At 42.7% G+C, this 17,361-nt stretch overlaps 1 protein-coding gene across 1 annotated transcript in view; it reads left to right on the forward strand.

Annotated features, from left to right (window-relative positions):
• Positions 1-17,361, forward strand: part of pik3cb (phosphatidylinositol-4,5-bisphosphate 3-kinase catalytic subunit beta) — a 48,871-nt gene that overhangs the window by 16,408 nt on the left and 15,102 nt on the right. Inside the window, exons 3-6 of the mRNA XM_022760480.1 lie at positions 8,917-9,112; positions 11,186-11,414; positions 13,359-13,588; positions 16,197-16,376. Of these exons, the coding sequence (XP_022616201.1) occupies positions 8,954-9,112; positions 11,186-11,414; positions 13,359-13,588; positions 16,197-16,376 (798 nt within the window). The 5' untranslated portion in view covers positions 8,917-8,953. The remainder of the gene's footprint in view (positions 1-8,916; positions 9,113-11,185; positions 11,415-13,358; positions 13,589-16,196; positions 16,377-17,361) is intronic.

Raw genomic sequence — 17,361 nt, forward strand, 5'->3', positions numbered from 1 at the left:
GTGTAGGGCACGGGACTGTCCTCACTGGCACGCACATACAAACATACACACACTTGCCAAAAACACAGAGGCTTATTGTGGACACGCAGCCCAGTCGGGTCCACCCACTACAGTCACACATTGTATCACACTTTGCCTTTCCATCTCTCTTCTCTTCCTGTCCCCTCTCTCTCTCTCTCTCTCTCATTATCCATCACTAATTAGTCTGTTTTCCTCTGGTGTTATCGTGACCTCACATCCACACTCCACCTGTGCGGTTAGCTCATCAGCGTCTCATTGGCTTCCCGTGTTCTCGTTTTGAAGGCTGTCAAAATCTTTCCATCTATCCTCAATCGCGTTTCCTTCTCCTGTCACCTTGAAAATGCCCCCCCCACCCCACCCACCCACATCCCCTGTTTTCCGTCTCATCTCTGAGGGAGGTGAGAAACGTCTGAGTCATGGATAGAGATCCACATTTGTCTCTCTGTGTGCAGCCTGTGTGCTTCTCCTCACTTGTCTTGTGTCTTGTGTTGTGAATCGGGCTCTGTGGAAAAATCACACTTGCACATCTGATTTGCTCCCCCCACCCAACGCTCTGTCAAGCCCCCCTCCTCACATACACAGACAGCTAATGAGATGAACTCATAATCCATTTTTATTATGCAGTCTGTCTTCATGACAATTAATATACATATCACATCACTCTGAAATTGTCAACAAGACTATTACAACTTTTCAGTGCTTCATTTTACTTGCCCAGCTAATGGAGTCTAATACAACCACTCTTCTTAATGAAGGTTATGATTAAGGTTGGAATCAGAGGGAATTTGATTAAGACAGTTTGTAATTGTAAATATTACAATACAATTCCCATGTTCATGTCTGAGAGACAGTTTTCTGTTACTCACCTTACCTTCAATGAGGTAAATGAGATGGACAAAATAATAGAAACACCTGTCAGTGTCAGACCAACTACGTCCTCCAAAACACTACATACATATACCGTACATGGCCTGCTCTCCATGTGACCCACCCCTAGTGGAAGTGACTGTACTGTTGTTACTACACACACCTGCTCGTGCTCTCACGCTCTCATGCATGACACAGTTCAGTGTGGACAGTGTGTTCTGGGCAGGTTTAAACTCATACCGCCTCTAAGTGGAACTTGTGAGATCATGTTTTTGACATGGGATGTTTAGTGCATAATATGGTTGGTGTTCAAGCTTGGCATTACCTCAATAGAGCGAAGTTGCTAGGCAACTGATTTTAAAAAATGATCGTTGCCTTGTTCCCTTTTCAAAAGTGATGAATGATTGTATTTTCTGCATTTCAATGTGCCGTTGAAGGCACCGTCAACAAGCATGTTCTGTCCACACCCCACTGTGTGATGTCACTGCAGGTGTTTTCCACCAGTTGTGAAAAGCACAGTTACTGGTGTGACAAACCACAAACAGTAGCTTTGGACAAATACGTACAGGGAAGTTACTAAAGCAAATACAATTTAAACAAATGATTGTGATATAGTAATGTGCAAAAATTTACATTTATGCAATATACTAGGGGTGGATGCCGAATCCCAAGATCAAAGCAGCCGCGAAGCAGGAGAGTGTGTCGCTTTATGCATCAAAGGCTTAAATCATACTTTTATTTTGTGTATCGCAATGTTACTTATAGACCATATCGGCCAGCCCTATAATATACATAATGCCATGGACAGTTTTTATTTTTCAGTTAATTAAAAAAAATCTATATTTGCTGTAACCACCTTTTGCCTTTTACATGTGCACAGTTTTTGAAGGTAGTGGCAGGAAGGTTGTTCTAAGCATCTTGGAGAACTTGCCTCTGTTCTTCTGTCTCTTAATGTAATCCCAGACTGGCTCCATGGTGCTGAGGTCAGGGCTCTGTGGGGATCTTTATGACTCTGGCTGTATGTTTGGGGTCATTACCATGCTGTGGAATGAATGTGGGACTGATCTGTGACGGAATCCAAACATATAAAGTGACTTAAACTCATACACAGTACTGTTTGTCCCAACTGGCATTTACTTGAAGATAGTGCATTTCTAAAGTTTGTTCTGTTGTACAATTGGATGGCCTCTTGACACTTCCACAGGCTAACGGTAGCAAGTTTTTTTTCTTGAATCTATATGATGTTTGAGATTTAAAAAAAAATAATAATAGTAATTAAAAAATAATCAGCAGTTGTGCAGCAGCAATTTTTACTGAATTGATGTGTTGAATGAATTTTTAAGTCCACATTGGGGGAAAAGGGTTTATTCTAGTAATGCATATTGCCCTATATTTTTAAGACACAAGGACAATGAAGTTGTATAAATGATCAACTCCAAACATTTACACGTGCAGAAATGATATGATTTTGGTTCCTGACTCACTATCACAGTTTAATCATGCAACCTGCACACACTGTTTTGCCATTAGTGAGTATTGTTGGAGGGATTAAGCATCGCTCTAAGAGCAATCTGCGGTGTTGCATGAAAAGGATCTGGTCCAATTGCTCCTCCGCTCCTTACCTCCCTTCTGTGCGTCTTCCTCCCTCCTTCATCCACTGATGCAGATGCAGAAATAGAAGCACATATTAGACCCCCTAATGTCATTCTAACTTGATATGGTCGTAATGCAGACCTGCACTGTCACTATCTATCTGGTGTAGTGACTCATCGTGATGTCACAGTCAGAGGCACTTTGATGTGTTGGTGCACAGTTGTCACATGAGGTTTTCAGACACGGCTGTTGAAGTGCTATGATGTAACTTTCAGTCTATATGGTGTTTTCTTGCCTGTGATGTAACTATAGGCAATGGATTGGATATGATTAGTGTCACGGTGGATTTATAGCCGTGTGACAAATGTCACTTTGATTGCAAGTGAATTATAACCTTCACTGTAATGCAGTGGGAAGTTTATTCTTGCTCAGCACAGTGAAAACATGGTAATGTCAGAATCCATTACACAAAATGTTCGTGGACTGTGATGTCATAGCGATGCTGTGGGAGCTGACCTCCTCTGTCATCTACGTAATGACGGTAAGATTGTTGGGAAGGTTGGCTGGTTGAGTCATCGCTCCGCCGGGACAGAGGTGGGAGATGTGCAGCAGCACCAGTCAGAAGAACAAAGTACGTCCCTGAAGGACAAAGAAAGGTGGACGTGAATATGAAGGGGGCACAGTAGGCGTTCGAAGGTGGAGAGAGCCTCGCTCATATTCTGCAAATTTTTACCTTTCGTTATTTGTTAAAATCGTTACATTTACGGTATTTTAACACTCGCTGTTTATTCACCAGAAACAGATTGATTATTGACTCTACAGACGTTAGATATATCTAGCTGGCAGTGTACACATTGAATGTGCTCAGTACAGTAAGGCTGTTTTTCTGTATGAGACAGCTCAGACTGAACTCACCACGAACTTCGGATATTTTCCTGCAGTTTCTCTATTTTTACTCTTGCCTCCTGTGGTTTTATGAAGTGGAGTTATACGGCCACAGGATCAGCACTAATGTTATAGCTCAGGTTGAAACCTTTCCAACATGTGCAGATGCATCTTCACCTCAAATTTATGCTGCCCAGGGCAAATTGACATCTGTCCGCGTTCACTCACATCTTTGCATCTACTTTATATGGAGTCACTCGGCTTCAGTTTCAGTCTGGACAAGCCTTTAGATTTATTACACTGGCGCCCATCTCAGAATCCACGGCACACAAATTACAAGTGTGTCTCATGGATTTTTACTTACATAGACAAACTTTGTTGTCCATAAAAGCCATAAAAAGATATTTTATCTTCCTCTACTCCAGCAGAAGATCTTGATTTGACTAGAGAGCAGTTGAGTAAACATCCTCGAAAGTAACACTTGAAGAATAAGAAAAGCAGGTCTGTCTCTGATTCAGCGTTGATGAGCTTTTTATGAATGACTTGTGGGGACTGTAGCTCCAGTCTTTGCTTGTCACTCACTTCCTGTTTTGCTGTCATTGCATCCTGTCTGAGAAGAGGGCGTTTGCCACTGTGTCACTGGAGGTGGTTAGTATGATGGAACGCTGTTAGCTCGCCGGATGTGGTTGTTACATACACACACACACACACAAACCTTACCAACACAAAAATACACACCCACCCACACACACGCTCCCACTCACACACGCTCCCACTCAATTACTCCATTCACATTTCCTCTCACATACAGAATGTATGGAGATAATTTGTTCTTTAGTGGTTGTGAGACTATTTTACAGGGGATTTGGTTTCAAAACATTTCCTCATTTCTATTTCCAGGCATGATGCTTCTCTGTTTTCTCTAGGATACGGCTCTAAGATGACGATTTGGTTTGTAACATCAGGTGAAACTTGATCCCTGTGGAGGAACTGGAGCATGGAAGCCATAAGCAGTTGTAGAGTGCAGCAAAGATCTAAAAATCAAAGCATGGAGAAATAGCAGTAGAAGAACTTGAAGTGAATGTGCAACTTGTAGTGTAAACGTCCTGCAGTGATTTTGCACAAACACATGCGCACACACACACACACAGACAAAAAATGTCTAGTCACTGACCCAACCTGAGTGTGTCAGCGGTGAAGTGACTGTAACACCTGAGTGTGCGTTTACCGTCGATAGCCACCACCTACATCCACTCCTAAATACAGTACGTGCTCACACTGCTCCAACAGTGACTCAAAGTACACACACACACACACACACACACACACACACACACACACACACACCCGCCACAACACACAGAACACACACACACGCCCCAGCTGACCGCTTATCCACACACCAGTCAGACAAACACACACTGTTGAGCCTGAGCTTTCTGTTCGCCTGCAGGCCAATACACACCAATATTCAGCCATATTTTAGCACAGTAAGTGGATTGTGTACTAAAGCTACAAGCACTGTTCATTCATCTCTGACAGGTTACACTCTGTGTGTATGTGTATGTGTGTGTGTGTGTGTGTGTGTGTGTGTGAGTGTGTGTGAGTGAGAGTGTGTGTGAGTTACCTGTGCTAATCTTTGTGTTGTGTTTTTAGAAATAATTCAGAGGGGGAAAAAAATACATTCCTTTCTAATGAATGGACAGTCTGCTGTCCAGTGTGTGTCCTTGCTGCTCGTTTCATCTGCAGCGTGGAGCTTTGTTGCATTACGGCTTCATGAGCTCTGCGTTTCAGTCTGTGCCCTTGTGGCGGTGGCACTTTAAGGCCAACGGAAGTGGATCGATTGTGAATTTTAAAATCATGTAATAATGAAACAGGGTTTGTAATTAATATTTTCTCCATCATTTGATTAATTAGTTGTTTTTTATTTTTGTTTCTCGTTTAATTAGTTTATCATTTAATTACGTTATTATTATGAGAAATGCCCACCACATTTCCCAGAGCCCAAAGTAATGTCCTTAAATTGTTTTTTTGGTACAAGAAATAATAGATAAGATATTAAATCAACAGAGATATAAAACAGAAAAAAATAGAAAATCCTCGAGTGTCTTTGGCGTTTCTGCTTGTTAAATTACTAATTGACAGATGAATCACTTCCAGTTTGGTTCATTGAGACACTTTGAATGTTTGTTTTTTATTCACAAAGATGTGCTGGAGGAAGAGACTTACACCACCCCACCTACACCCCCGAACAGACACTGACACACACGCACAAACACTTACTCACTCTGCTAACCAAGAGGTGGAAACGCTGACTCAGGCTTCCTCAGTGCTGCCAGTGTGTATGTCTCCATACTCATTTACAGGAGTACAGTGGTTGTAATAGAGAGGTGAAGAGGTCTTAGATCCTCTTTGTCAACTTTATTTTTAGCACAGCGGGGAAGAAAAAATGTCACAGGACTCTTAATCACCAGGCATGGCCTTTTATACACACACACACACACACACACACACACACACCATTTATGTTAGCTGTTCTTTTTCAATCAGTCACACGCACACACACACACACATGCGCACACACACACGCACACACACTCCATTGTAGAGAGCCTCACAGGCCTCTTACTGTCAGACAGAGAGAGCTTTAGAAAGAGAGTGCTGAGTAACACCAGTGTTTAAATAACCATCAATGCATCTGGGCATGAAAGCCTTCACAACATGTCACTGTCATCGCTTCAGAGGAGCCACTTCCAGTACAAGCAACCCTTTGCTTCATCATCATCATCTGAGGTATAAGTTTGTGGCTGGTTTGCTTTATAGCGGACTGTTTGTTGCTCTGTGTTTTTCGTCTCCCTTTGACAGTCACTGGAGTTTTCATAACACCAAACCAGTTTGTCTCTCAGCTGTGCTTCCCTCTGATCTCCCTACTCTCCTTTGATTTACAGACACACCCCTTCCCAGTGCATTTGCACATATTTGATCAGATGTCAAGATTAGAGGATGTGAACAGTGACGGTTCTTTTTTTTTTCCTCCGAGGCAGCTGTATTTGAGTTTGTTAAAGGAAACAAGGAAAGGTACATTTTAGACAGTAGTGAAAATGAAAAGGCACAAAATTGCCCTTAATGCATTGGAATTACAGCTGTTTCTAAAACTGTTACATAAATACAAAATCTGCCTTGGTTTGCACAAAAAACAGGCAGCGCACATATAAGTAGGATCATATCTCTGCACCTTCAAACACAAGCTGTCATCAGAGTGTGCCTGAGGAGCCGTGGGGCGCAGGCTACATAGTTATGCATTGTTTACTTCTGCTAATGTTGGGCTAACTCTGCGGATCCCTTCAGGCTCTTCTGTTTGTTGTCACATGAAACTCTCTCATTCTCCCTGATCTTGCAAACCCACTTGTTCCCCTCTGATCCTTCCGCTGAAACCTGACCTCACAGCAGACCTCTGGCTGTCTGCCACCACATCCTCAATAACCCCGCTCACCTGTGTATGTACAGTATGTGTGTGTAAGTGAGACACAGAGATAGAGAGAGAGAGAGAGAGTGTCGGCATCGCAGCAGGATGAGACACTGTTCAAGCTGTCTGGTGTGACATTCTTGAAGCCTGTAATTAATGAGATCAGTGTGTGTATATTCATAGACGTACATGCAGTTGTTCATCCACCCCTGACCACCCAGTGTTGTTACTGCGTCAGACAGACACGCCGCGTGTCATGTTACTTTTCATGTGTGTAACTGTGCACCTTTTGTGACGTTAGAGACTCGCCATTGTCTGCCCTTTAACTGTTGATTTGAATGGCTTCTTGTGTGGAGGGGTTTCTCTCTTGTGTGTGTGTGTGTCTCTGTGTGTCTGTGTGTCTGTCAGTGAGTAAAACATTGTCCTGTGTGTGTGTGGAGGCGTTATTTCATTTCGTGTGCATCATCCTTCATCGCTTTCAGTAACTGCAAAGTCCCTGTAAGAGATGTTCAGGCAGCATTCTTCAGTTTGAACAACACACAGAAACACACAAGATTGTTTTCCATTTGCATGGCTGATAATGTTAAGTGGCTGAGATTGTGGCTCCAAATGCACCGCGGATATGCACCATCCTCAGCCACGTGGCATAACGGCGGCATAGCTCGAGCACTTAACTTGGAGGAGCAAAGACCATTAGAGGCAATCAGGTCCGTTGTTTTTAATGGGCAGATCGGGACGAAATGGATATGGACCTGCGGCCTAGTGGAAGAGTTAATGTACTAGTCCACTTGAGGACTAGGTAATGAGAAAAAAAGGCAGGTGGAAGTGGTGTGATGGTACAGCTGTGGTTGCGGCACAAGCCCAAATGGAAACCAGGCTGTGGGCTGTTTTTACACCAACAGCTGGGAAGCCACTTACTGCAGCTCCGAGGAATTCCCTGCAGTCAACATGCAGTGTGCATGTGTTTGTTTGTCCACATGTGTGTTTGCTCACTGTCCACAGTTTCTTGAATTATATGTGCTGGATCTTTTTTGATTTGGAGCTTCTGCGTATGTCGCTGTCTGACAGAAATTGCCTTTCTCAGCAGTGTTATTGAAAACAGACGGGAGCTGTGTACGTAAGGCAGGAGGTGAACTCCCCCCTGCCTTCCTTGATAATTACTTTAACAGCGCTCTGTGTGTTTTTGTGTGTGTGTGGGGACGGTGTGCGTGGTGCATATGCATGCTTTTACGCATGCATTCTTCATCTATAAGTGTGACTGTTTTCATTATGCGCGTGTGTCCTGTGCGGTGGGGACCAGATTGTCAGATGAGGGGAGGGCAGGCTGACCTTTTGTTCTGTTTGCTTAGTGGGCATTCTTCTGAGCACTGGCCCTCATCCAAGTTAAAGCCAGCGGCCTCCCACTGGACTCGGCCCAGTGCTGCCCCTACAGGGACACAGCCACACTGAATCATCTGCGCCTGTCAACCAGTTGTTACTGGGAAGGATGATAGAAAAAAAGGCAAAATGGTGGTTTTAACATTGCTTGACATGTTTGAGTGATTTAAGACGGAGGATGCGAAACCATAATTCTTGGAAAAGCCTTTTAAATGTCTGCTTTTTAAACTACTTCCTTTAAACTGTGAATTGATCCTCTGTGTTTGGTCTGTGACTTAAACCTGTGCACATGCAGTTATTTCAGAGTTTAATCCAGGCTGTAATTATTCTTAATAACTGATTTAGCTTTGGGGAACGGGCTAATGACTTTTCAGAACACCACCTTGAGTTGCAAAGCTTCAGTCATGAGAACATGGGACTGTAACATGTCCACTGTATGTAGGGAAGATGGATGACTCATATTATAATTTGCTCTGATAGTTCTGAAGTTGTTATTTTACCAGCTCTCTAACCCTCATCTGGCATTTTCTCCTCTGTAATTATGATTTTAAAAACCGATTTGCACTCGTCCCACAACTTTACCCTTCAATGAACATAATGACCTGTTCAGAATAAGTATTTCAGAGTAAATGATGAATGAAGTATCTTTCAATAAACGTCTTCTTCTTCTAAAACTTGTTGGTTCTCTCTCTCCTCTGTCCCTCCAGGTCCTTATGGTTGAGGTGGTGTGTGTTGCCCCTTGCCATGCCTCCTGCCATGACAGACCTCCTGGACATATGGGCAGCCCACTCGCCCCTGGCCGGACACGCTCCGGACCAGATCACTGTGGACTTTCTGCTGCCCACCGGTATCTACATCCAGATGGATGTTCCGCGCGAGGCCACCATTCAGCACATCAAACTGGTGAGTGGCACCGGCTCTGGGCTGAATCGGGCTCTCCATGTAGAAATGCATTTCTGCTGCGAGGTCTAGCTGAATGAGATAATTTCAGCTGTGTTGTTACGACACAACGGATCATTTATAGACTCCAATAAAATCAACTTTCAACACACTTCAAGGAGATTTAATGAATTTGTTTGCCTGTTGTGTGTCCTGAACTTACATTATTGTCCGTGCATGCCTCTAGGCCTGTTGTCCTAATGAGGAAAACAGTGTACAACACACACACACACACACACACAGAGTCACACACACAGAGTCACACAGTTAGTCAGTTAGACATTATCTAATGCCTGTTTTGACAGAGGTGGCTCTTGTGGTTGGCTGGGTGTTTTTTGTTTTGCGAGTAGCTTTTGCTGTCAGCAAGCAAATAGCTCATGACATCATGCATGACTGCAGCTAATAATGTGACGTGGAGGTCAGAAGTCACAGACTTCAAGCTTCTCTCAGAAGTGTTTACAAAGTGTCACAGTCTGAAGGTGTGTGATGTGTGCTGAGGGGAACAGCAGCCCCCTCAGGATGGGATGTAGGTATTTATATCCTACTTATAGAGTAACCAGAAAAATGGAAACACCTGTATGATGCAAGGAGATGAAATACAAAAACCATCCAATAAAAACTACCTTACTTTGAGGCTGAACCTCATGTTGGTGTTGTTGAATTTACTGAAAGCTCTTTCTGTGGCATCTGTTCACATAGACACATGAGCACAAATAATAAAAACAACAGTTCAGTAGAGCGTCACCTGACAAAAAGCCTCAAAATTTCGTTTTGAGCGGAAGTTTTACAAAGGTAATCTTTATTACTGTCACTATTCAGGGCTGTTTGTATTAGACTGAATTACAATATACAGCATTTCTGTTTTTATGGACTTGAAAACACCCTGCATCGACACACAAACTCAAGCATTTTCCCCCAGGCCAGCCAATAAATAGAGCCCGAGCAGGTTGTTCTGAATGGGTCTTGTATATAAGATCTTGTAATGTGACCAGAGATACATTGATTTCACTTTGTCCGACACTCACAAATATTTTCTTTTAGCAATAATGTTTGACGATTGAGGTTTCTGTTCAGGTCTTTGAGTTCATCAGGCCAAATGTATACGTGGGTGCACACGCATAAAAGGTGTGTGACGGCATAGACATGCGAGAGATCTTCAGTCCCTGAGGGAAGCGTGAACAGAAGCAGTGGAAAGCTCTCACAAATTATATGTCACTGAAGCAAAAAAGGGAGAGAGAGAGAGAGAGAGAGAGAGAGAGACTCCTCTGAGCCTTTATAGTAAATGAAAGAGAGGAAAAATATGAGGAAACCAGGAAAAGGTATTTGTTCAGCCAAAGACTCAGTGATCAAACAGCATCAAAAAGATCCGGCTAATAAATGACCGTGGTTCATTGATACTAATGAAGGCAACTTTTAGATTTCTAAGAAGGCCGTTATGAAATGTTTTGTGGAACTGATGGTTCTGCTGGCTTGTAAACTTGAGACAAATGATGATAGCATGGAAATGATTTTATTAAATAATTCATTTCTGAGAACATTGCATCAACTAATTAAACCCTCTCTGCATTTTGCATGAAGGTTTATGGGGAGATATGATCAGCATAACTTAAAATAAACAAGTGTTCTGGAGAAGAAGATATACATCAATGTTACAGCGTCGCTCCACAACCTCAGACAAACACACAGACACACGACATGACACCAACCCTTTGATCATGCTGCGGCAGCACAGTGACATGAATCATGCCAGGATTGGCTGCTTGAGGTTATTATTCACATCCTAATTCGCTCACCCACGAGCTGTGTCATCCTGCCATGAGTCATGTTTGTCCATGAGCATGAAACATACACTTTTGTCAATACATTACATTAGATGACTTGTTATTCTTGTTGGTTGTAAGGCATCAAATTAAACGAATGCCCTTGGGAATTTGGTTTAAGAGGCTGCAGTAAGCCTTGCTTTATCAAACCCATCAGATAACTTCTTATTAACATGTCCATCAAGCCACAAGCAAAACCACTTCTTCTGCCCCCCAGCTCTTATGGAAACAGGCTCAGACGCTGCCGCTGTTTCCCGCCCTGGGCGAGATGGAGAGCCACATGTTCGAGTGTGTCAACCAGGCCGCCGTGCACGAAGAACTGGAGGACGAAACCCGCCGGCTGTGCGACGTTCGCCCTTTCCTGCCGGTGCTCAAGCTGGTGACTCGCAACTGCGGCCGAGCGGAGCGTCTGCTGGACTCCAAAATCGGCGTGCTCATTGGCAAGGGTGAGGCAGCATCACTTTTAACTTTTAAGACTTTTCTCCAGTTTAAAGTGGCAGATTATCACGGAAACTCTCTCACACACACATCACTCCCTCCCTGACTGATTCATCTACTGTCCCTCTTTGACATTCTGAATAAAGAAAAGCTCCTAAGAGTCGGTAAGTGAGACGGTTACCTTAAGCGCCTCCACCAGCACACTAAGTAGCTCTCCTACTCGGCACATTCACCCCACACGTCAGACCTGAGGCCCATCTGCAGCTGGCTTCTATCAGTGGCCCTGCTGTCTGATAGCGAGGCGTGAGGATTGACTGGACATGTTTCTGACATGTCTTCCATCACCTGTCACTTTGCATTATCTCTGCTGAAGATTAGGCTTTTTTAGAGGAGCAGAGGAGATCGATCGCTGCTGTAGGAGAAGCTCGGTCCTGTGAGGTGATTAAACATTCGCTGAAGCTCAGACTCACTGATGCACAAGAGGAGAAAAAGAGTTTCTTACTGAACACTAAAGCTCTCACTAAAGTCAGACTCATACAGCAATAGAGTAGTTATTAGAGCTGCAGCAATTATTTGATTAATCATTTAATCAATTGATAGCTTGATCAACTATTTTGATAACTAATAAATCTGGTTTCAGATTCTCAAATTTGAAGATTTGTCAATTTTCTTGTCTTTGAACTCCTTGTCAAATAGTTGTCAATGTTTAAATATCTCTCCCTGGGCTGTGGGACTTTTTAAGGACAAAATGGTTAAATAATTAATCAACAAAATAATCATCAGCTTAATGAATAATGGAAATAATGGCTTGTTGCAGCCGTACTACCTGTAGTTAAATGAGGTGTGATGCAAGCTCTCCAAATTCATTTTTATTCTGCTTAAATACATAAAAATACACAGTAGTGAAGAACCAACTATTTCCTCTTGCTCACCAACAGCATGTCTACACAGACAGCGTAGCGTTAGCATCACATTAGCAGAGCAGCAGGAGGCGTTCAGGCGCTGTATTGAGCTGTGGGTCATCGGTGTTTTGGAAGCATTCAGCAGCACAATGCACAAACAGTGAAGTTTATGGGCGTAAAGCACAAGAAAACAGACTTGGGCCGTTGGTTCAACCCTCCTCTGACAGACACGTCCAGGATTATGGAAGTCCTTTGGTCACAGCAGACCTCTTCAGAGGAAGAAAGGCAGAGAGGGAGGGAGGGGTCTCTGATTGAAGGAGACTCAGACGATATTGATATTCTTTCCTCCTGGCTCCACTTTGGTCTGACTTGATCTTTTAAAGGCTTTTGACAGAGTAAAGTGGTGTTTCAAAAGGAGCCCCACAGGCACGTCTGGATAGTCCCACATATACACACACCAACCTTGTGCACAGTAACAAACTATTACACACTCACAAGGCTGACCATGTTTTATTTTTTTCCCCTCCAGAAATACAGTCACACTAACCGGCTCGCACACGCACACAATGCAGCTAATGTGGTCCAGAGCCCCTCTTTGAATGCTGAGGGTCATATGAATGTTAAATGGCTTTAAATGTCAACATGTTGTTTTCATTACCAAGAGAGTATTGTGCTGCACCGCTTTGATAAAATACCGAGACAAAAGCTCAACAGGAAGCACGGAGATAAAATATGATCAGCCAAACAGCAGCTCGTACCTCTGGCATTTGGCACTAGTGTCAATATTAGGAGGCTCTGCTTTAATCCCATTTATAATTCCTTCACACATTCACTACCACTAGGTGTGAATGTCTTGAAAAGCTTCATGCTGAGGTCATATATAAAAACACTGATTAATTAGGGTCCATACCTGTTTGTGTTATTTCATTACACCCACTTCTCATAGCACATTATTAGACAAATTGTTACAAAATATAATCTAAACCTAAATCATGATGTATCCTACTTCATAGCAGTGCTGTGACGATGCTCTTTACCATCCTCCACCAGGTCTCCATGAGCTCGACGCCATTAACGACCAGGAGGTGAAGGACTTTCGCAGCAAGATGTTTCGAGTCACTGAAGAGAAGATGCAGCGAGTCCAGAAGATGACATTTGCAGAGTGGCTGCAGGCCTGCTTCTCCCCACAGCTGGAGCCCGCAGCTGGGACGGCCATCACTGACGGAGTCAACGACCGGTCGCCTGACCTGAAAGTTACGATCCACTTTGATCAGTCTCAGGTGAGAATCTGTAAACCCATAGCTAAAAATGCTAACAGCTGTCCGCAGTAGTTAGACTGAGTGGAGACCAGGATCAAGTGTGTTTGTGTTTGAATCTGGGATGTAGGTCTAAAATGTTTATTAAAAACTTTTTTTTTTTTTGGGTTCTGCAATAATCAAACTGTGAACTACTTCCCCTAAAACCTCTCTGCCATCAGCAAAAAGACCTTAACCTTAAAGTCATTAATACAAGACTCCAGTGTGCTGTGTCCACAACAGTTTTATGACATTTATAACATAAAAAATCAAGATGTCACCACTGTCACCATCAGACAAAGAGGTTGAAATTACTCACATTACCAGTGGAAACTATTCAACTACAAAGTTCATCTTTGTTTTTAATTAAATCATTGATGGCTACTGCATTTTGCATTTGTTTCTATCAATAATTTCTTCTTGGCTGGAAAGTTGTGTCACAAACATACCAGTCGTCAGTTTCTCTGAGAATCTATATGTAATGGAAATATTCATGATTTTATCAATACACATATCAAAACACAGCGTTGTAGACGTTAAGTTTGATTGGTTAGGCTGTGACTGGCAGCTCAGGAGGCAGAGCGGGTCGTCCACTGAGGGTAAGATGCTGAACCCCCGAATTGCCTCTGATAGCTGCTCCATCAGTGTAAGAGTGTGTCTGTGAATGGGTGAATGTGGATTGAAGTGTAAAGTGCTTTGAGTGGTTGATAAGACTAGAAAACAGCTATATAAGTGCAATCCATTTACCATTTTAGTTTTGATATTACCACAGACCGGGTACCATCTATTGGGAAGAGTCTTAAAGGATAGGACGCAGGAATATCATTTTATTTTATATCCAATGGTGAGAAGAATAATTGAGAACTTAAACATTTCACAACATTTGATTTTAAATTATCTTACACCTATTTTACCTCACAGTAAACTGTACGAACACAATAACTTATTGATTCATTAATTATAATAGGTCCCTATTTTGTTTAATGATATCATGTTTAATATTACAGTAAGTGGCAAATGGATTTCATTATGCAGGATGGGGCACTTGTGCTTCTTGGTAGACAGCTATCAGTTACCAACAATGACGGCTAATTCACGTACGTGTGTGTTCATTTTTGTCATCATTTTTCTAATTGCACTGGAGGAGGCTCCTCAATGAGGGATAATTGTTTAAAGCACTCTGCAGCCAAGCTGGTATAATAACAAAACCCATTACCCCAAACCCATAATGTGCTGCTGCCAGTACAATGTCTTTGCATGCATAATGAGCTCTGAATAACAGTGTGACTTACTGCACCACTACAGCAGACAAAACCACCTTGTTAGAGCAGCAGAAGTGGCCATGTGACTCCATCAGCGCAGGCACGTGCACGCTCGCTCAGCCTCTTTCTCTGCTCACAGTTGGCTGCTCCACAGAAGTCACGTGACCGAGCCCAAATAGCAAGTCATGTGACAAAACGAAGTGGGTCAAAACCATCAGTGAAATTATGCCACTCTCACACACACACACACACACACTCACACACACACGAGTTAGCATGACAGCTCAAGGGACCAAAATGCTGATTAAAACGAGCCTCTCTTTGCTTCTCCTTCCCTGAACTCTCTTGTCTCCTTCCATCTGTCTTTGTCTCTTCGCTTCTGTTTTAGGAATAATGTTATTTAATCATAAGACAGATGGCCGTGTCCCTCCAGACTCTTGTGTATCAGCTTTGATCAACATCAGACACACAAACGCACATAGACAAACGGGCCATCTGTGCCACTGCGCTCAGGTGGACATTGGCAGGAAGTCTTATTTAGGAGGTCAGACACAATGAGCCTCATTACAGACAGGAAGTGTGGCGGCGTGGTTTATTGTTATGAAGTGAATATATGACCATGGTTCAGTGGGAACCTTCCTCTTAGTGATATCATTAGGCCTGTTCAGTGGTTTACCTTGGACTTGTTCTCTTATTTCCTCACTGCATTAGAGTCCCATCTAACTTCAACTTCAAAATAAAGTTCCCACACAAGAGAAATGCTGTAAAATGCCAAACCACTTCAGGTTAGCTCGGGGGCTACTGGTGTTGCAGCCCCACCAGAGCGAAACCATTTTCTGTTGTTAATTATTAACGGGTGACATTTTTATTAAACCTCCAGGAAATTATAATTCCATCTCAGGTATCAGGTCAGTGCTGTGCTATAAATAGAGTGAAGCGGCGAATCTCAGTGTGGCGCTCAGAACATATGAGCCCGGCTGTGGTAACGTGTGCAGGACTCACACGCACAGTTTTACACATGTTGTACAATCTGTCGCAGCGGGACGTCATTCAGCCGAGAACATACACATGTCCGAGAGATCACGTGTGTATATGAACTCAGTGACTGTATGTAGTATGCATTTATCTCATCTAGACGTCTGTGTATAAACAGTTGTGTACGTCTGTGCGTGAACAAGTCGTGGTTGTAGTGGTTTTGACATCTCTTAAACCTGATTTCAGTAAAACTTACACACAGAAATCGAGTTTAAACACTTAAAGGAATTTAAAAATGAAGCACCTGACTCGATCTCAATCTCAATCTGTCTCTGTTTTCCTTTCCTGTCTTCCAGGATTCAGCCAGTCTGAAGGTGCCGTCATCCTGCACCCCCACAGAGCTGATGGAGCTGGCTGTGAGGAAGTGGCTGACCACCCACGGCCCCGAGGAGGAGGCGTGGAGGGGTCAGTACGTACTGAGGCTCAGCCAGTGTCTGGAGTTCCTGTTCGGAGACCACCCCCTGATTCAGTACAAGGTCGGTGGCTACACGTGTCTGTCAATGACTGATGGACCTGTTGTGTCAATATCATGTCCACAACCAGATATACTTGAGATTGCCTCTCTTATTTCCTTTTTTTTTTTTTTTTAAAGAAAGGTTTTATGTTTAATATCTACAGCATGCCGATTCTTCTGGGTCTGAGAAAGGCGGTCAGTGTTACGTTAGTGTGACAATAACAACCTGGAAAAGTAGAATGGCTTGAACCACGCAGCTAAAGGCTCCACAGTAATATTTTTGATGGAGTTGCAGATGGTGGATTCTTGTGTGTTTGCAGTTTCCATGTTGATGTGTAAAGATTCAGGCCACCAACATTACGGCCACATGAACATCAGGCACATAAAAACAACTTTATTATTTGTTTAAATTTGCCATTTTCTTCTGTAGCTCATCATTCTTTTTGCCAAATGGACATTTTAAAGATATACTTTTGATTTTCATTTTATTACAACATTAATTTAGGTTTATTGATATTAATCAAAACACATTAACCATAAATAATAAATGTAAAAGTATTTGTCATCCGGCTAGTTTTCAGATGCAGTCCTAGTGTATGATGTGAGTGATGGAAAGAGCTGGCTAAAAGAAAACGAGAGAGAGAGTGAATGATAAGGCAGTAGAATAATGTATTTCATAGTGTGTTCTTTCCTTATGGCTTCACCGGTACTGCCTCTCCTTTTGTCGGGAGATGTGATTGAATTTCTGAGCCTCATTAGGTAAATCTTTAAGAAAGTCTGGTTGGTCACATGACTTTCTTTTTAAATTCTGAACATAACACCAAGGTGATTGAAACTAGATCAGTTTTGTCCATTTGCAGCCTTGCGATCTTAATTTGATCAAGACAAACTGTGGATAAATTTCACTTCTGTCCTAAAAGTACTTTAGCTGAAAGAAGTTCTACTTTTATTCTAATACAACAACTCATTTGCACACTTTACTGTGAATGTCCTGATTTAAGTGAGCA

This window comes from Seriola dumerili, unplaced genomic scaffold (assembly GCF_002260705.1).
Source record: "Seriola dumerili isolate Sdu_G_001 unplaced genomic scaffold, Sdu_1.0 BDQW01000337.1, whole genome shotgun sequence".
NCBI classification, from domain to species: Eukaryota; Metazoa; Chordata; class Actinopteri; order Carangiformes; family Carangidae; genus Seriola; species Seriola dumerili.